Raw genomic sequence first — 18,897 nt, 5'->3', positions numbered from 1 at the left:
AGGTGTGTGTGTGTGTGTGTGTGTGTGTGTGTGTGTGTGTGTGTGTGTGTGTGTGTGGTTTGCGTGTCCTTTTGAATTTGCTTTTCTGTACCTGTGCATTTGTGTGTTTCTGTGCCTGTGAATTTGTGTGTTTCTGTGCCTGTGAATTTGTTTTCATGTGCCTGTGTTTCGGTGTGCTTGCTTGAGTTTGTTCATGTGCTTGCATATTTTCGTCGTCGCTCATTGCAGTGCGGCCCTCGCATGACTTGTACGACAATTTACGCTCTGCTTGCTGAAACCAGGTGCATCCAACAACGACAGAGTGTCGATGTGATGGCCAAGGCATACCTGCTCCTCGCAGGCCTGCAGCGCGTTCGCCCACAAACACTGGAGCAGTCATGCACGCCTTCTGCCCTCGGCATTCGCCCGCATTCCCCGCTGGAGGCAGTACTGTCAGATATTGATCAAACGCACACCTCGCACACCATCAAGGAGCAGTGGCCGCAAGAATCCGTCGAGTATCTGCAACAGGTGCTTGCATTCTGCCACGTGTGTGTGTCTGTCTGTCTGTGTGTGTGTGTGTGTGTGTGTGTGTGTGTGTGTGGCTTTTGTCCGTTTGTTCGTTCGTCTCTCTGTGTCTGGTGATGAGTATCGCTGGCCGGATGCTGTGTATTGTTTTTTCATGCAGCTGATGTTTTCATCCCTGCCCTCTTGCTTTCTACACTCTCCCTCACATGCTCAACATACAAAAACACACATAACACAACTCGCACACAACACGTCCAACATGGCATGACACAACGCAGTGTTCTGCGGTGTTTGTTGGCGAGGTGCGGGAGTGGATACCGGAGTACATTGGCCGACTGCACACGCTCCTGTCGCTGGTCTCGCGTCGCAACCACCCGTCGAGCGCACAGGCCAAGGAGCTGCGGGAGTTGTTTGACCTGTACAAGCTCGCCGTCACGTACTTGCACAGCACCGTCATCCTGCGGGCGCTGCCGTCCTCGGCGCTCTACATTGACTGCCTGCGCGTGCTGCGCTGCGTTGCGTTCACCATGGATGGCACGACGAGCCTGGACGAAGTGGCGGAAGACGCGGGCCAGGTCCTGTTCACCGAAACCGCGGTGGCCCTGCTGCAGCTGACGCAGCACGCGGACACACAGGAGCTGCTGGAGGCGTGGACAGAGATGATACACGGCGTCGGCAGCTATCGTGCGGTGCAGAACGAGGAGATGAAGCAGACCGTGCTGCATGTGTACACGGCAGCGTCACAGCATGTGCATGCCAACGCCAACTGGTCGCACACCCGGGAGGTCATGCGAACAGCGAGCGCAGACCTCCAGGACCTGCTGGCCCTCGTCACGCAGGTGCTGGAGAGCGAATCCGCCTCCTCGGTGCCGTGCTTCCACGTGCTGTGCGACCTGTGGGACGCTTTTCCGGACACGATGGCCTCCTTTTGTGCAACAATGCCGGAGATGGTGGAGGAGTCCATGTCCAGTTACCAGCCGCTGGTGGATGTCATGCCAAGTGCTGACCTCGCCTCGGACCAGATGTGCAACACGGAGCATGACCTGGACTCTGCATTTGTCATGCGCCACGCTGCGTACGTGATCTCGTGCATCCCGCACTTGGCGGATGGCCCGCTTGCGCTTCGCTATCTTGCCAAGCAGCGTCTCGTATCAAAGGCAGTCGCTACTTTGATCGCAAGCATTCTGGTACGAGCGCAGTTGTGTGTGTGTGTGTGTGTGTGCGCATGTGTGCGTGTGTGTGTGTATGTGTGTGTGCGCTGTGTTGTTTTGTGCCATGTTGTATTGTGTGCGCGTGTGGTTGTGTGTGTATGGATGTGCGTGTGTGTGTACGTGTGTATGTATGTGTGTGTGTGTGTGTGTGTGTGTTTGTAAATGTGAGTGAGGAGGACGGGCATGGTGGCAGTTCGACGAGTTGCGCGGTTGTTGTGGTTGAGGTTGCGCGAGTTGTCTTCCTTCTCAGGCTAACATTTGAGACAACCGTTGCCTGGTTGCGTCTGGTTTTTTCGTGTAGGCGCTGAGCAAACGCGATACGCGCGTTGCTGAGGAAGCAGATGTTGCCATCTTCTCCTTGCGAGTATCCATGTGCTCGCTTCTACTGCTCCTGCAGTACGTGCTGCAACGAAGGTGAGCTCAACGTGCGTGCGTGTGTGTGTGTATGTGTGTGTGTGTGAGTGCGTGCGTGTGCGTGTGTCTCCGTATCTTTCTGCCTACCTGCCTGTCTGTGTCTGTGAATCTATGCTACTCGCTGCTTGTGCGTGCATTTCCTGTTTGGCCACCCATTTCATTCACCTGAGCGAAATTGGTTGTCCACTTGTGAATGTGGTGCAATGTAGCGACGAATGCGCCGGTTTATTGCCGCTCTTCTCGCCCATCTCGGCACTCTTGCACCGCCTGCTCAATGCCGTACCCAAAGCAATGCTGCCGATGGTATGCACCCCCTTGCCGCATTTAACTCTGCTCGCGTGTGATGAAGGATGGATGGATGGATGGATGGAATGTGTGTATGTCTGCTTGTTTGTTTGTTTGTTTGTTTGTTTGTCTCTCTGTCTGTCTGTGTCTGTTTTGTCTGTCCGTCTGTCTGTGTCTGTTTTGTCTCTCTGTCTGTCTGTCTGGTTGTTTGTTTGTCTGTCTGTTCGTTTGTTTTGTTTTTTCTTGTTTTGTCTGTTTTGTTTGTCTGTCTGTTCGTTTTGTCTGTGTTTGCTTGTTTGTTTGTCTGGGTGCGTTGTTGCCTCTCTGAGCGTGGCTGCTCGCCACCTTGGTCTTTCCTTCCGCGTGTGCTCGTGCGTTCTGTACATGCGTCCATGGCACAATCGTCGCCTGCGCAAGGCGTGAGCTCCCCAACTCAGCTGGTGCACCCCAATCACATGATCATGCACTCACAACACCCCATACGTCGTTTGTTTTCTTGTCATGGCGTGCAGCTTCGACCGATCCAGGCGTTCATTCGTGTGTTTGCTGCCACGGTGCCAGACGCGGAAGCCCGCGCCGCAATGCTCCAGCAAGTCGGTGGATGAGCCCACGACACTGTGCCTCCTGTGTATACTGGCACTGTACACCGTTGCTGATTTTGCTGTTGTTCCCCCCCCCCCCTTGCTGGCATTGATGCATGAGACATGTCGTTACTTTGCATTCACGTCACATCATGCCATTAAACGCGACATCAAGTCTGCGATGAGATTAATGTGAGGAAGCAGCTGCCAACACACACGCGCCCACTGCCGCCTGTGTTCTGATTCCATTGTTTGTTTGCTTGTTGTGTTGTTTACTTGCGTGCCTTCAACGTGCACAAGAGCAGGGAGTAATGTCTGCTGCCAAGCAGCAGCTTAGACCCACCGATTCAAACGACAGACGTAATTCCGTGATGTCATGCATGAACACCGTCAAACAATACAGCCCTAACCCTGACCTACTTCGACTATGAATGCAATTGCAGATACAAAACCCAAAGAGAAGAAGAAAACAACACAGAGCTCTCAGAGCACCATCACTTCGCCATCATCATAAACAACTCCACCCCTCACCATAACCATCCTGATCAGACCCTCAAGGCGCAATGTGTAGAAGACGCCGGCACAGCACCACGATGTCGTTCAGGGCTGAGAATTGCTGCATGGTCATGGTTGCCACGTCCCGAAGCTGCGCACGTACGACGTGAATGTTTGCGGGTGTACTGTTGCTGCGTCGGGGCGTATCTTGATCGTGCTCGGTATCGTGCTGCAGCGACAACTGAGGCTGCAGGCTGAGCAAAGCGCGCAAGCCCATCTCCTGCATCACAGCATCGAGGCGGTGATTGCTCATGGCATCCATCACCGCTGCCGTTGTGGTGCACGTCCACTCCACGCTCAGCACCTCCGCAATGGCCGTGCTGGCCTTGTGGCTGATTAGCTCGCCCCTATGGCGGCCGTGGCGGGGTTGGCATCGGCGTTGCTGCTGCCGCTCGTGCACGCGACGCGCTCCTTCCACAATGCTGGCCAGACAGTTGCACACGACACCCACAACGTGTGCGTCGTTGCCATGGTACTCCAAGGCCTCAAGCATGAGCGCTGGGCCGCGCGTGGTGACAATCTCGCAGAGTCCCTGGTCTTGGAAGCGCGCCATGGTGGACAGGACCGCACAGCCAGCGGCCTGCACGTAGATGTTCAGCGGGTGTTCATTCAGGGCCATGGTGACGGCGGAGACACCCGCATTCTGCAGCACACGCTGTCGCACCTGCTTGTCGGCCCGCACCATCACCTCCAGCATCTGACACGCGTACTTCTGCACGCCGCTGTCGTCCTGATGCTGCCACATTGCCAGCAGCACCACCGATGGCACCACCATGAAGAACGCGCGCAGGTCTCGCTCCTCCTCGTCTTCGTCTTCGTCTTCGTCTTCGTGGTGGTGGTTGCTGGTGGCGTCGTTGTCCATGTCGACATCTTCGTCGCGGTCGTCATCACCGTCGTCGTCACTGAAGCAGAGGTTGGCCAGGTGTTTGAAGACGTAGCAACCGAGGCGCTGCAGGGTGCGGTTGCTGCCGTGGGCCCGCATGGCGGCCATGATGCTGTAGCGGCCCTTGCGGTCCCTGCAGACACACGCAGACACTTCCGCTGGCTGCTCATGCAAGTATGTGATGAGGGAGGCAAGTCCTTGCACATAGCGCCTGGGGTCGTTGATGTTGCGGCTCAGGTAGCCCAGGATTGGCTCAACGGTTGCCTTCACCGCAGCGCGCGTGTCCTTGTCTATGCTGCTCGTGTCATGTTCGTCGTTGCTGTCATCGTTGGTGTCGTCGTTGTTTCCAGCGTTGTTGTGCTTGCTGGCGTTGCCGCTGTTGCCGTTGCCATCGCTGTTGTCAAGTTTGTTCTTGACAGCGCCGTCGTTGTGGTTGCTGCTGTCGTTGCTGCCGTTGCCGCTGTCGTCGTTGTCACTGTTGTCGAGCTCTGGCGGCTGGATGAAGACGGATGGATGTGGGGGAACCGCATCTGAGAGGCTGCGTGCCCGCCCGCGACGCCGAGCTGAAGTTGAGGCATCACCAGCTGGCTGCTGCTGTGGCTGCTGCTGCTGCGTGTTGCGTGGCGAGCGTTCCGCGTGATTCGAACACTCACAACCCCCATCGTAGCAATTGTCGTCGTTGCCATTGCCACACTGTTCGTCGTCGGATAGCAGGGTTTCGTTGCTGCTGTCGCTATCGCCACTTCTTCTAGCCAGGGATGGTCCCACCAAGCCTTCCTCGAGGCTGACAGTTCGCCTCAGGGCTAGCGTGAAGATCCCTTCCTCCGGAATCGTCGTGAGCGCTTCGTGCGATCCAGCAGGTGACATGGAGGCCGAGGGTGCCTGCGGTGGTGGTCTGGGCACAGAGGCGGAGCGACCACGTCGAAGTCGGCGTTGCTGTGGTGGCGTCATTGCCGGCGATTGAGTGTGTGACACTGGTGCTGTTACTGAGAGGTGGTGGTGGTAGTCATGGTGGTGTTGGTGATGTTGGTGGGGTTGGTACAGTGCCGGGCTGGGCGACTGTGGCCCCGTCCATGGGCGCTGGGAGAGAGCGCTCACGTGAGCGGTGCTGTCGATCGTAGGTGGCACAACAAGCTCATGCGTGAGGGGTGGTTGATAGTGCTGTGGCTGCCAGTGATCTTGTGGTGGTGGTGGTGAGTGGGGGCGTGCGACCAGCTCGCGGATGGTCTGAATGAGACCCTCTGGTGGCGTGTTGCGTGCTTCTGGGTCAGCTGCTTCCAGCCACAAGAAGGAGTGGTGCTCGGTCTGGGCGAGGAGCGCCTCTGTTGCTGTGTCGCGGAAGCTGGTGCACATGTGCACGAGGCACGTGTGCTTATTTGCCTTTTCCTTGAGGATGAAGCGCAGCTCCTCGTGTGAGCTGAACCGCTCTGCAGAGCGGTGCCCGTACAGCTCGGAGCCGAGCATGATGATGACGTCGACGTTCTTGATGATGCTGCATGCTGCGTGGATGGCCTCGTGGCTGTTGCGGTGGGCGAGTGGCGGGCTCATGAACACGGCGTCGCACACCTGTTCGTCGCGCAGGCGCCGTTGCAGCGCACGCGCCTGCGCACCGGCGTCCGATGCCTCAAACGAGATGAACACCGCTGTGGGCGTCGAATTGTGTTGCTGCGTGCTGCGTAGCATGGCGTTGTCAGCGCAGCAGAGCGGCAGAGTGGGATGTGTGAAGGGGCGGGGTGAGAAGGAGAGGCGGATGGGTCGAGGTACAAGGAGAACAGGAGAACCGTCTTCTGTGGAATCAAAGTGGAGTGAGTGACTGGGCGAAGTAGGGACGATCACAGAGTGGGTTCGCAAGTGCGAAAGAAGTTGTTACGCTGATGTGATAGGAATGAAGCAGAGCTGTTCGGGGGTTCAAAGGGAAATGGCGTGATAGTGTAGGCTTGCCCTTGTTGCGTGCGCTAGCAGTGTTGCCACACACGAGTCTCCATGTCTCCAGCAGCATCGGTGCATTGGTGCATTGGTGCAGTGGTGTGTGCCATGGCTGCTGCCCACTGACGAAAACCGGACGCAAGTTTTCACTACCTGCGTGCACCAGAGCAGCCAGGTGAACGCTCTGGGCGCGAGCGTCCTAGTCCTCCTGCTTGCTTGCAGTCACTTGCACTTGGAGCCTTCCTTGCGTTCCGCACACGGGGGATGACATGACGCATCTTCTGCACCACTGTTGCACACATGTGATGCAAGCAACTAACCGCACGACGTCATGGCGTGCGCAGATCGTCACGATGGGTTGTAGGAAGAGACCAGATTTGAATTCCGACAGCATATTTTGCATAGTGCGTTTCTCTTCTTCTTTTGGTCCTTTTTTTTTTTTGCGCGCGGACCACTGAAGCAAGCACGACGGCGATGAGCAGCAGCGTGTTGTTTCGATCCGATGGTAGCTCCGCTGCGCTGCCAGGCAGCTCCACTGCACGCACAAACCCGCTCGGCCCAAACACTGTCAGTGTGCATGCATGTGTGTGCGTGTGTGCATGTGTGTGTGTGTGTGTGATGAAGATCGACCACACTCCTGCTTACATGCTGCTGAGATTTGAGGGGCGTGCCGCGGGATTGCCTGACTGTTGTGTGCATGCTCGCTCATCTACATCTGCGCGGCTTCAACACCTTGCATGTCACATCATGCTGCACACACACACACACACACACACACACACACACACACACACGCACACACACACACACACTCTCTCTCACTCTCACTCTCTCACTCACACACTCTCTTTTTCTGATAGAGACAAGACGTGGACGTGATTGTCGTTGGTGGTGGGATCTCTGGGCTGACTGCAGCGTATGAGTTGGAAAAGGATGGGCTGTCAGTGCTTGTGCTTGAAGCCAAGGAGCGCGTTGGCGGACGCACACTGACCACCACGATCGAGGGCCACACAGGCATCGTCGCCTGCGATGTCGGCGGACAATGGGTAAGTCACAACAGCAGCTGTGTCATGCACTGCAGCTGTTGATTCGAAAGACTGCGTTTGTGACTGCAATGATGGTCTGCTCTTCGCGATCAAACCAACCCACTGCTCAAATGCTCACGACTTGCTCACATGTACATGTTTGTGTGTGTTTGTTCATGCACATGTGCGTGCGTGTGTGTGTGTGCACGTGGGTGCGTATTCTTGTGCTTGTGCATGGACGTGTGCGCCGTATTGTGACAGATCTCCCATTCGCAGCCAAACGCGCTTGCGTTGGTGAAAGAGCTGGGAATTGAGTACTATCCCCAGTACCACAAAGGTCGCAACCTCATGCAGCTGAAAGACAGCAGACCAGCATCCTATGAAGGCAACATCCCGTTCTGCCTCGGCGTGCTGACGTCCATTAGCCTCGGCGCTCTCATGGCCTGGTTTGAGTACTTGATTGGACAGCCACTTCCAGACTCAACTGTGCGTGTGTGTGATGTGCGTGCGTGTGTGTTTGTCTGTGCGAGTGCATGTGTATGTGTGATGTGTGTGTGTGTGATGCGCGTGCGTGTGTGTTTGTGTGCGTGTGTGTGCGTGTGCGCACGCTGACACATGCCTGTTTCCTTTCAACACGAATCACTGTGCTGATATTCAACCTTCGTTCAATGCGCGTTTGCCAATGCGTTAGGAGCGCGATCCTCACGTGTTTGATCGCATGTCCATCGGCCAAGTTGCCCGGCATTATTCTCTGAGCGACAACGTCAGCCAAGCCTTTCGCATGATGACTCGCGTAAGCGCAACTGCGTATGTGTGTGTGTGCATGTACGTGTGTTCTGCTCTGTGTGTGTGTGTGTGTTCTGCTCTGTGTGTGTGTGTGTGTGTGTGCGTGTGTGTGTGTGAGGGGGGGGGGTTTCCGGAGTGTATCATCCTTGTTGTGTTTTCTGCTGTGTGCTGTTCCGTGCGTGGTTCCCGTGTGACAGCGTGAACAACCACGTCATGTTGCCTTCAACCCGCTGTGTGCACGCTTGCTGCTGGTCCAAAGGTTGTGTTTGGCTCCGAGCCCGAGCGCGTGTCCATGATGTACTTCCTGCACTACGCAAAGTGTGCCGGCACGCTCGACCGCCTGCTCGATGCCGGCGAGAACGGTGGCCAGGAGCTTCGCCTCGCTGGTGGCGCGCAGCAAATCTCCACAAAACTTGCTCAAGTGCGTGTGCGTGCATGTGCGTGCATGTACGTGCGTGTGCGTGCATGTATGTGTGTGTATGTGTGTGTGTGTTGTAGTCGTAGTGATCACTAGAGTTTTTGCCACATTGATGGCATCAATCTCACGCGCGAGCACCTCCGCCCCAACACACACACACACACACACACACACACACACACACACACACACACACACACACACACACACACACACACACACACACACACACACACACACACACCAGGCTGCCAGCAGTGATGGCGTGCTGTGCTGTGTCCTTGACTGCACATTCCCCAACGATGAAGCTTACGGGCTCGTGGGTTTCATTGGTGAGTAGCTGCTGCATGCATGAGTAAGTGTATGTTACATTGAGGCGTTCCATCTCTTGGAATGCGTGTCCACGAATCCATCCCCCCACGCAAGTGCTGATGTGATGTGTGACTTGGCTTGTTTGTTGGGGTTGCTTGGTGTTGCTTGGTGCCAGGCGGAGATGATGCCGTGTACTGGAGCGCGCGAACGCAGGCTGAGCGCCGAGCTGCAGTTGTTGCTGCTCTGGTGTCCATGTTTGGGCCGGAAGCCGACTCGTTCATCTCTTACATTGACAAGGATTGGAGCGAGGAGCCGTACAACGGCGGCTGCCCCGTGGCCGCCATGCCACCAGGTGCTGTGTGTCGTGTGGTTCTGGGTGACAACGTGACGCACACGTGACGGGGGGAGGGGGGTTGAACCTTGTGCGTGTGTATGTTTGTGCACATGCTCATGCACACATGTACTACGACACACACACACACACACACACACACACACACACACACACACACACACACACACACACACACACACACACACACACACACACACACACACACACACACACACACACACAAACATCGCGAATGAACTGCCCCGCGTGTGTTTGCCCTCGTGCAGGTGTGTGGACCATGTGGGGTGGACGGCTGAGCGATCCAGAGGGGCGCGTGCACTTTGCAGGCACGGAGACAGCCACGCAATGGTGTGGCTACATGGACGGTGCCGTGCAAGCAGGCCACCGCGCTGCTCGCGAAGCGCGCAACGCCCTCAAGAACAACAACGGCACCAGCAACAGCAATAGCAGCAACACTCCTGCCGCCAAGGCTCCCAACGCAGCCGTTGCCACCTTTTCTTCTCACCCATCATCGTTCCCTTCGCGCTCCTCGTCCTCCTCCACCTCCGCCTCGTCCCTCTGCTCAGTGCTGCTCACAGCGTGCGCTGCCGCCCTTCTCGTGCGTTCGCTCACCTCGCCCACCCTCAATTGATGCACGACTGACTTCAGTCTCGATAGTGGTTTCTTGTGCACAGTCATCAAAGGTCAGCACTCATTTCGTTCGAGGTGCTTCTGGTTTCTTGGCGCGCGTGCGCGACGCAAGGGGCCCAACCAGAACCATCAAGAAGCAACATGACGCTCATGTTGCACAGTCACACCTCCTGCCACTGATGTGCATGTTGACTGTGAGTGATTGTGTTTTGTGGGTGTGATTGCTTCGGTGCTTCTTCTTCTTTCCCTCAGCTTCGTTGTGTGCTTTTCTCTTTAGTTTCTTTCCCTCTCTTCCTTTCTCTGCGCCAATCTGCTGGTCGGTCCGTGAGCGAGCGTTCATTTTTTCATCGTCGCATGATTTAGCACAAGCTACAGAACCACGGTCAAAGCAAGCCAGAAAAGCAAGCCAGAGCACTTGTCTCTCAACAAGCAAGCAAGAGAAGCAAGCCAAGAAGAAGTTCCTATCGTCGACCAGCCGACTTCGTTTCTTTCTCTCCTTCTCTCAGGACATCTTCACAACCACTCGAGACGCAAAGAAGATGCCAGCCATCGGAATTGATCTGGGCACGACGTACTCGTGCGTCGGCGTGTTCCAGCACGGCAAGGTTGAAATTATCGCCAACGACCAGGGCAACCGCACCACGCCCAGCTATATTGCCTTCACGGACTCTGAGCGCCTGATTGGCGACCCAGCCAAGAACCAGGTGGCCATGAACCCAAGCAACACCGTCTTCGACGCCAAGCGCCTCATCGGCCGCAAGTTCAACGAGTCAGCGGTGCAGAGCGACATGAAGCACTGGCCCTTCACCGTCGTCGAGGTCGAAGGCCGCCCCAAGATCCAGGTCGAGTACATGGGCGAGACAAAGCAGTTCTTCCCCGAGGAGATCTCCTCCATGGTCCTCGTCAAAATGAAGGAGATTGCAGAAGCCTACCTCGGCTCCGACATCAAGGACGTCGTCGTTACCGTCCCCGCCTACTTCAACGACTCCCAGCGCCAGGCCACCAAGGACGCAGGCACCATTGCCGGCCTCAACGTCCTCCGCATCATCAACGAGCCCACGGCCGCCGCCATCGCCTACGGTCTCGACAAGAAGGGCCAGAAGGAGGCCCACGTCCTCATCTTCGATCTCGGTGGCGGCACCTTCGATGTGTCCGTCCTGTCCATCGACGACGGCATCTTCGAGGTCAAGTCCACTGCCGGTGACACCCACCTTGGCGGCGAGGACTTTGACAACCGCATGGTCAACCACTTTGTGACCGAGTTCAAGCGCAAGCACAAGAAGGACCTCACCTCCAACAAGCGCGCCCTGCGCCGTCTCCGCACCGCCTGCGAGCGCGCCAAGCGCACCCTCTCGGCCTCCACCCAGGCCAACATTGAGATTGACTCGCTCTTCGAGGGCGTCGACTTCTACACATCCATCACCCGCGCCCGCTTCGAGGACCTGTGCGCCGACCTCTTCCGCGGCACCCTCGAGCCCGTCGAGAAGGCTCTGCGCGACGCCAAGCTCGGCAAGGGCGAGATTGACGAAGTCGTCCTCGTTGGCGGCTCCACCCGCATCCCCAAGATCCAGAAGCTGCTGCAGGACTTCTTCAACGGCAAGGACCTGAACAAGAGCATCAACCCCGACGAGGCCGTCGCCTACGGTGCCGCCGTCCAGGCCGCCATCCTCTCCGGCGACAAGTCCGAGGAGGTGCAGGACCTCCTCCTGCTCGATGTCGCCCCGCTCTCCCTCGGCCTGGAGACGGCCGGCGGTGTCATGACGCCGCTCATCAAGCGCAACACCACCATCCCCACCAAGACCTCCCAGACCTTCACCACCTACTCCGACAACCAGCCCGGTGTGCTGATCCAGGTGTACGAGGGCGAACGCACCATGACCAAGGACAACAACCTCCTCGGCAAGTTTGAGCTGTCCGGCATTGCCCCCGCCCCACGCGGCGTGCCCCAGATTGAGGTCACCTTCGACATTGACGCCAACGGCATCCTGAACGTGTCTGCGCAGGACAAGGCCTCTGGCAAGTCGAACAAGATCACCATCACCAACGACAAGGGCCGCCTGTCCAAGGACGAGATTGAGCGCATGGTGCAGGAGGCCGAGAAGTACAAGGCCCAGGATGAGGCCATGAAGGAGAAGGTCAACGCCAAAAACGGCCTCGAGTCGTACGCCTTCAACCTCAAGTCCACCGTCGACGAGGACAAGCTCAAGGACAAGATCAGCGACGACGACAAGAACACCATCAAGTCCAAGTGCGACGAGGTCCTCGCCTGGATCGACGCCAACCCGTCTGCGGAGAAGGACGAGATTGAGCACCAGCAGAAGGAGCTCGAGGGCGTTGCCAACCCCATCATGAGCAAGCTGTATGCCGAGGGTGGTGCTCCTGGCGGCGGTATGCCTGGTGGCATGCCCAACCAGGGTGGCCCACCACCTTCCACGGACCAGACCTCTGGCCCCACCATCGACGAGGTCGACTAAACGAAACGAAACCGGCCAGCCAGCCCTTGTGGTTTTGGTTGCTCACCCGTGCATGTCATGCCCACATCGCTCTTGGTTCCTTTTCTATTCGTGCCCTTAATCGCTTCTCTGTTTGCATATGGCTGGGGTCTCAGCCTTGTGGCCCCATTGCCTACCGTCACATTCACTGCCGACTCTTACGTTTCCATCTTCCTCTATTCCCTGCATTGCTGCTGCGTGGCATCTGCTCTCTTACCCCATCCGTGAGTGTATTTCCTTTGTGTGAGTAGGGTATTGTGGATGGGTGGGTGTATGTTCTTATGTTGTGTGTGTGCGTGTCTGTTGAGCCTAATATATAAGTCCTCGAAGTTATGTGTGTGACATGACAATTTCGTGTGTGTGGGTCTTTTCTTCGGTGTTTGCTGTGGTCCTTTGGTTACTTGGCCGGATTGATTCCGGAGCTGAGGCTGGTTGCAGCCAAGAAAAGAAGAAACAATACACATACACACATACACAAGACAACAGCAACACACAACAGCAACACGACACACCTACACACACACACACAGCACACACACAAGAGCACACACACACACACACACAACACAGAGCACTGAAGAAGGACAAGGGTGTGGTGGGCGCCGTTACTGAATTTTAGCTGAAAATTTCCATAAATCCTCTACAACCACCACCACCAAACAACAAGAAGATGCAAACCAGCAAAGAAAGCAAGGCAAGCCATCGACAAGCCAAGCAGGACCTCATCATGTGACTTTCGGCTTGACATGAGTGCAACACGAAAAGCCATGCCCCCAACAAAAGGTGCGAGCTCATGTCAGGTGCTAGTGGGTGCAGAGGTTACAATTTGCATGTCGAGGTGTGGCGTGACGTTGTGATGTGACGTCTTTCATTGCAATGCTGTGTCATGTCCTCCGACATCCAAGTGGAATGTAACACAAGACACTTTCACACCACAACACCACTTCTCCTGTCGACAGGACACGCCGCACGTGTGTGGTGCGCGTACCATCGTGTGCCAGCCAGCGGGCGTCCGGGTTTCCAAAAGTTGGGAGGGAAGGGAAGCACTACATCCCTTAGACTGAGCTGACGTCTCTTGGCTGGCACTCATCCGACCCAATCCGAGCAACTAGGTGTGGTTGTTGCGACATTGGGCGTCAACAAAACCGCTGGCTTTGTGCTCATTGCGTGCTGGCAGTGAGGCTCTGGATGGCCAAGCTGCGAACGAACAACAAGCAGACACGTACCACCAAAACGGCGGACACTCGCAACAATGTGACTCGCGCACGCCCACGCAGTACCCAGCACGCGCCTTTTTTTTTTTCCTCGTCTTTTTCATCTTTTTCGCTTCTTCTGCATTCCTGCTGTCATTTCCTTGGCAGTAGCACTCCCCTTTGGTGGCATTGCTTCATCCAGCTGTTGTTTTGTGTGTGCATGTGCATGTGTGTGTTGGCCATTTTCGCACACCCCCTCTCCTTCACATACACACCCACACGCACACACACATTCTCTCTTGTTCATCCTCTTCGTCTGTCTGCCCCCCCCCTTCTCTCTCTTCCCCCTCTCTCCCTCTCTTCGGAGCGTGGTTCACCGCTTTTCGGCTTCTACCCATCCTTATTTCCTCTTTCCCAACAGCCAGTTTCCCAGCTCCCTCCTTCCCCTCCAAGCAAGCAGTCGCGAATTGCAACCGCTACCACCACCACCACCACCACCACCACCACCACCACCACCACCACTACCAGCAGCAGCACCTACAGCACGACCAGCTCAGCCCTAGTGATGGACAGTGTGACTGCTCACGTGCTGTCCGTGGTGGCCACGCACCTCATGCAGCATGGCCAGCACCCGCGCCCGACAGCCACGCAGCGGTCCACGGTCATGGTGGAGCATGCCAAGACCATCCTGCGCCTCTTTCTCACCTGCCGGTGGGCGTATGATGACCTGCCCCACTCCCTGCCCAAGTGGTGTCTCAAGGAAGCGTTCCAGGCACCGGGCGTGGGCTGGATAGCGCCCGCCAGCAGCAACGACGCCGCCGAGCGCACCTGGCTTGAATCCCGGTTCTGCGTGCTCTCCCGTCTTGGCGTGCTGTGGACGTGCGACCTGGAGCAGCTGCATCTGCCGCCGTCACCGCCACGGGCGTTCCTGGATGCGTTTGCCCGCAACGGCCGCGTGTGCTTCTCCGGCGTCTCTGATATGGTAGTATGGCTTGGCCCTGCAGACATGCACACCATGGCCTGTGCCCTGCGCACCCACACCAACAGCGACAGCAGTGATGATGATGATGATGATGATGATGATGATGATGATGATGATGATGATGATGATGATGATGATGGTGCTGATGATGATGATGATGATGATGATGATGATGATGATGATGATGATGATGATGATGATGATGATGATGATGATGATGATGATGGCAACAGCACCAGCAGCTGGATGGACGCGAGTGGCAAGCGTGGCTGCGACAGTGACAACGACATCACTACCGTCACCGCAACCGAATACGCTCGCATGGCAACAGCAGCCACTGCCAGCAGCACCACCACCCACACCAGCGACATTATCGCCGCCCACCCCACGACCATCCACACCAGCGGCATCAGCGACATGACCGCCGCCCACCCCACGACCATCCACACCAGCGACATCAGCGACATTATCGCCGCCCACCCCACGACCATCCACACCAGCGGCATCAGCGACATGACCGCCGCCCACCCCACGACCATCCACACCAGCGACATCAGCGACATGACCGCCGCCCACCCCACGACCATCCACACCATCCACATCAGCGACATTATCGCCGCCCACCCCACGACCATCCACACCAGCGTCATTGTAACACCATACTTGCCACATTGTGAAGCTGGCTGTTCCGTAGGGGTAACCTACTTTATGGTTCTCGACATCCAGCCCTCATTAGGAACTTATCGGTCATGTGAGACTATCTAAACAAAATCCCCCCTGCAGAGGGTCGAGATGTTATATGGTATCGTGTAGTCGAAGGCCTATCTTCACTGGCCTGGGATTTTAACGAGCCCATAGCCGTGAGGGAGGTAAGGCGTGAGAACCCGGACGCATGCTTCCGACGTTTCACTATTTGAATGAGGTTGTGAATTAGGGGCCTCACAGGGCTATCGTTCCTGATAAGTAATTACACGGATCCCCTCCCTGATCTACTCTATCGGTGCGAGCTCTACCGATAAGATTCGCGCACACACGCCACGTCCACGTATATGACGAAACTCGGGTGTGATCGTGAAGGCATCTTCGTAGGAGGTGCCAACTGCGACTCGTATTCAATATATATCCGAAAGTACTTGGTAGTTTTCTAGCGACGAACCCAAATAGATGTTCCACGACCATCCACACCAGCGGCATCAGCGACATGACCGCCGCCCACCCCACGACCATCCACACCAGCGACATCAGCGACATTATCGCCGCCCACCCCACCAGCGACATCATCGCCGCCCACCCTACCATCCACACCAGCGACATTATCGCCGCCCACCCTACCATCCACACCAGCGACATCAGCGACATTATCGCCGCCCACCCTACCATCCACACCAGCGACATCAGCGACATTATCGCCGCCCATCCCACCATCCACACCAGCGACATTATCGCCGCCCATCCCACCATCCACACCAGCGACATCAGCGACATTATCGCCGCCCACCCCACCAGCGACATTATCGCCGCCCATCCCACCAGCGACACCAGTGGCATTATCGCCGCCCATCCCACCATCCACACCAGCGGCATCAGCGGCATCAGCGACATGACCGCCCCCCGCTCCACGGCCATCAACGACAACAGCCGCCGCCACACAATGAAGATGGGCGAGTGCTGCATTCGGGAGTGCGAGTGCAGCGGTGACGAGGACGTGCGGGTGCTTGAAGCAGCACTGGAGGTGCTTGGATGTCCCGCCATTGACTACCTGTGCATCTACCCGCGCGCCAGGCTTGAGCGGCTGCGGCTTGCACGCGTACGTCGCCTGTGCATCATGGGGAATGGACGGATTGACTGCCTGGAGCTGACCGATGTGGAGGACGTGCATTGGCACATGTCGCCACAGCAAACCAGCATCGCGGGCACGCTGACACGCGTGCAGGGCATTTTTCTTTCGGACTTCTACGACGACGGCAACAGCAGCGGCAACAACAGCAGCGTGCGCACGCATGCGCTTGGCATTGGTGCGCTGGCTGGCGTGGAGCGGTTGACTATCCGGGATGTTCGCCTGCTGGCCTCCGTGGCGCCGCTGAAGAATGCGCAGGAAGTGACGCTGCATGGCGTGAAAATCGACGACATCGGCGCCCTGCGCAACGCGAACAAGCTGCGCATTATCGATTGCAACGTGGTTCATGGCGCCGGCGGCTCTGCAGACAGCACCCTCACCTTCCACGCCACGCGCTTTGTGCTGGGCAACGTGGCTGGGTTGCGAGGTCATGTGAACCTGCCCAACGCCATGCATGTTGAGCTGCGGTTCTGCGACGCGGTGACGCAGGTCACGTGCGGTGCTGACACGCGTGATCGCCTGCGGGCGCGCGGCTGCGAGGAGCTGTCTGTGCCGGCGATTCCTGCTGCCGTGCTCGTGCAGCAGGTGGAGGTCAGCGACTGCCACGCGCTCGCCCGGTTCGACATTGCCAACGCCACCGTGGGCACCGTGCAGCTGAGCAACTGCAGGGCCCTCGCTGCCGTGCGCATGTGCGACCTGCACCGCGCCGGCGTCATACGCGTGGTGGAGTGCCACTTGCTCCACTCGCTGGACATACGCGCTGTGCACCAGGTGGCGGGGCTTAACGTGAGCAACTGCCCCGCTCTCCACCGCGTCTCGCTCAAGGCAGACGAGTGCGGCACGATGGAGGTGGCCAGGTCTGCAACACTCGGGACGGTCGGCTTCTTCGGCAGACAGCTTGACAGGCTGGAAGTGCAGGCGTGCGCGGTGACGGAGGTGGAGGTGGCGGTGACAGGAGGCGTGAACAGCGTCAACCTGAGCGACTGTCCTGAGCTCTTCTCGCTGCGGTGCACGCGCGCCCCGGCCACGCGCTTGCGCCTGGTCAACCTGCCGCGGCTGTACAATGTGCACATCCCACTGCTTGATGGCGACCCTGATGGTGGTGATACTCATGGTGGCGACGCTGATGGTGGTGCTGATGGTCTCCACCGGGGTGTCCAGTTGCGGTGCGCGTCCACCAGTAGCGGCGATGGTGACAACGGGGACAACCATGATGATGATGATGATGATGATGATGATGATGATGATGATGATGATGATGATGATGATGATGATGATGCTGCTGGCGGTGAAGATGGTGGCAATCCCGATGCCGCTGCTGACGGTGACACTCTTACCACCATCACCACAGCGCTGCCGAGTGCCCGCATCGACGTGTGTGTGCTGGACGTTGAGCTGCCGCCCGCGGCGCTGCGTGCGCTGGGTGGGCGCTGTCGCCTGCTGGAGCTGCACGGGCGCGCATCAGCCGCGTATGCGCGGGACCCGCAGCCGATTCCCGAGAAGACGGAGGTGATGCTGTTCGACCTGCCCTCCGACTCACTGTCGGCTGCGCTGCCGCCCGCCGTGAGGCTGTGCCACGTAATGGTGGGGGAGCAGCATGCATCCAGCGTATTTGATGCATCGCCACTGGCGCACGTGGCCGAGGTGCACATCCGCAGCAGCAGCCGCGGCAGCAGCAGCAGCACGACAGAGCCGCCTAGTGTGCGGGGGCTGTGCAGCCTGCAGCGGACGAAGAGGATGCAGTTGAAGCAGTGCCGCGTGCTGGGCGCTATCCAAAGTGCAGTGAAGCTCAGCGTGACGTTGAAAGACTGCACTGGTGTGGCCTCCGTGGCAGGTGCACGCCTCGTGTGCGTGGACGGCCCGCGCATGCCGAGCCTTGGGCTGTGGGACGTGTCGGGAGTGGTGATGATGGATGTGGTGCAACGCTTTCTGCTGCACACGACGGAGGGCGTGGAGTCCATGCTTCTGAACAACTGCACGTTTGAGGGGTTTGCCGCGTTTGGCGGCGTGCGTGAGCTCTGTCTTGGCAGCTGCACGTTCACCGACGTCCCCGCAGCGCATGCCTTTGAGCGCCTGTGCATGAACAACTGCACGATAAACGCCACTGCCAGCAGCAGCAGCGACACAGCAAGCGGGGAGCGCGGGCTGCCCCTGGTCATGCACAGCCAGCGTGGAGGGACGGAGCGCAGGGCTCTGCAACAGCAGGACGAAGATGACGACGAGGGGGAGAAGGTGGTGTTTGAGGAGAACAAGAGCAAGAGGAGCAAGGCGATGTGAACGGGTGCGGGGGCTGCGGAGTTCGTGAGTGGTTGCGGATGACTTGATGATGCATGGTGGCCATCTGTTGGTGTGCGTGTGAGGCTTCTTTATTTCCCTTCTCCCCTTTTTTCTCTGTGTGTATCTCGTTGCTTCTCTGTTCACCTCTGCTTTCTCATGCTTTCGTTTTCTGGAAGACCATAGTGTGCGTTGCATGCTTCGGTTTGGGGTTCATTTGGCCTCCTCAGC

The 18,897-nt window shown here is 57.5% G+C and overlaps 4 protein-coding genes across 4 annotated transcripts in view; 3 read left to right on the top strand and 1 right to left on the bottom strand.

Moving 5' to 3' along the window:
• PTSG_01376 (ULK protein kinase) overlaps positions 1-3,022 on the top strand; it is a gene marked incomplete at both ends in the record, with an annotated part of 8,857 nt that extends 5,835 nt beyond the window's left edge. The window contains 5 exons of the mRNA XM_004997292.1: positions 301-510; positions 786-1,694; positions 2,020-2,132; positions 2,342-2,435; positions 2,930-3,022. Coding sequence (XP_004997349.1) covers positions 301-510; positions 786-1,694; positions 2,020-2,132; positions 2,342-2,435; positions 2,930-3,022 — 1,419 coding nt within the window. The remainder of the gene's footprint in view (positions 1-300; positions 511-785; positions 1,695-2,019; positions 2,133-2,341; positions 2,436-2,929) is intronic.
• Positions 3,023-3,252: 230 nt separating this feature from the next.
• PTSG_01375 (uncharacterized protein) lies at positions 3,253-6,478 on the bottom strand. The gene has a single exon (XM_004997291.1). The coding sequence runs from the start codon at positions 6,117-6,119 to the stop codon at positions 3,552-3,554; it is 2,568 nt and encodes an 855-aa protein (XP_004997348.1). The 5' UTR covers positions 6,120-6,478; the 3' UTR covers positions 3,253-3,551.
• Positions 6,479-6,805: 327 nt separating this feature from the next.
• Positions 6,806-12,708, top strand: PTSG_01374 (heat shock protein). Its single transcript, XM_004997290.1, has 9 exons — positions 6,806-6,929; positions 7,223-7,408; positions 7,649-7,873; positions 8,079-8,180; positions 8,433-8,640; positions 8,672-8,923; positions 9,079-9,255; positions 9,525-9,623; positions 10,252-12,708. Exons 1-9 carry the CDS (start codon positions 6,837-6,839, stop codon positions 12,360-12,362), a joined length of 3,453 nt encoding a protein of 1,150 aa, XP_004997347.1. The 5' UTR covers positions 6,806-6,836; the 3' UTR covers positions 12,363-12,708.
• Positions 12,709-14,071: 1,363 nt separating this feature from the next.
• On the top strand, positions 14,072-18,830 carry PTSG_01373 (uncharacterized protein). The gene is made up of 2 exons (XM_004997289.1): positions 14,072-15,301; positions 15,744-18,830. The coding sequence occupies exons 1-2, from the start codon at positions 14,139-14,141 to the stop codon at positions 18,667-18,669; spliced, it is 4,089 nt and encodes a 1,362-aa protein (XP_004997346.1). The 5' UTR covers positions 14,072-14,138; the 3' UTR covers positions 18,670-18,830.
• Positions 18,831-18,897: the final 67 nt, after the last annotated feature.

The sequence above is a fragment of the Salpingoeca rosetta genome (assembly GCF_000188695.1).
Source record: "Salpingoeca rosetta unplaced genomic scaffold supercont1.4, whole genome shotgun sequence".
NCBI classification, from domain to species: Eukaryota; class Choanoflagellata; order Craspedida; family Salpingoecidae; genus Salpingoeca; species Salpingoeca rosetta.
The sequence above is the reverse complement of the archived record's forward strand: the minus strand, read 5'-3'. Positions and strand labels throughout refer to the sequence as shown.

Coding starts and splice junctions, on each gene's coding strand:
- PTSG_01375 (XM_004997291.1), bottom strand. CDS start 6,119: ATGCTACGCAGCACGCAGCAACACAATTCGACGCCCACAGCGGTGTTC.
- PTSG_01373 (XM_004997289.1), top strand. CDS start 14,139: ATGGACAGTGTGACTGCTCACGTGCTGTCCGTGGTGGCCACGCACCTC. Junction 15,302..15,743: donor CCCTCATTAGGAACTTATCG/GTCATGTGAGAC, acceptor CATCCACACCAG/CGGCATCAGCGACATGACCG.
- PTSG_01374 (XM_004997290.1), top strand. CDS start 6,837: ATGAGCAGCAGCGTGTTGTTTCGATCCGATGGTAGCTCCGCTGCGCTG. Junction 6,930..7,222: donor ACCCGCTCGGCCCAAACACT/GTCAGTGTGCAT, acceptor TTTTTCTGATAG/AGACAAGACGTGGACGTGAT. Junction 8,181..8,432: donor CCTTTCGCATGATGACTCGC/GTAAGCGCAACT, acceptor GCTGGTCCAAAG/GTTGTGTTTGGCTCCGAGCC.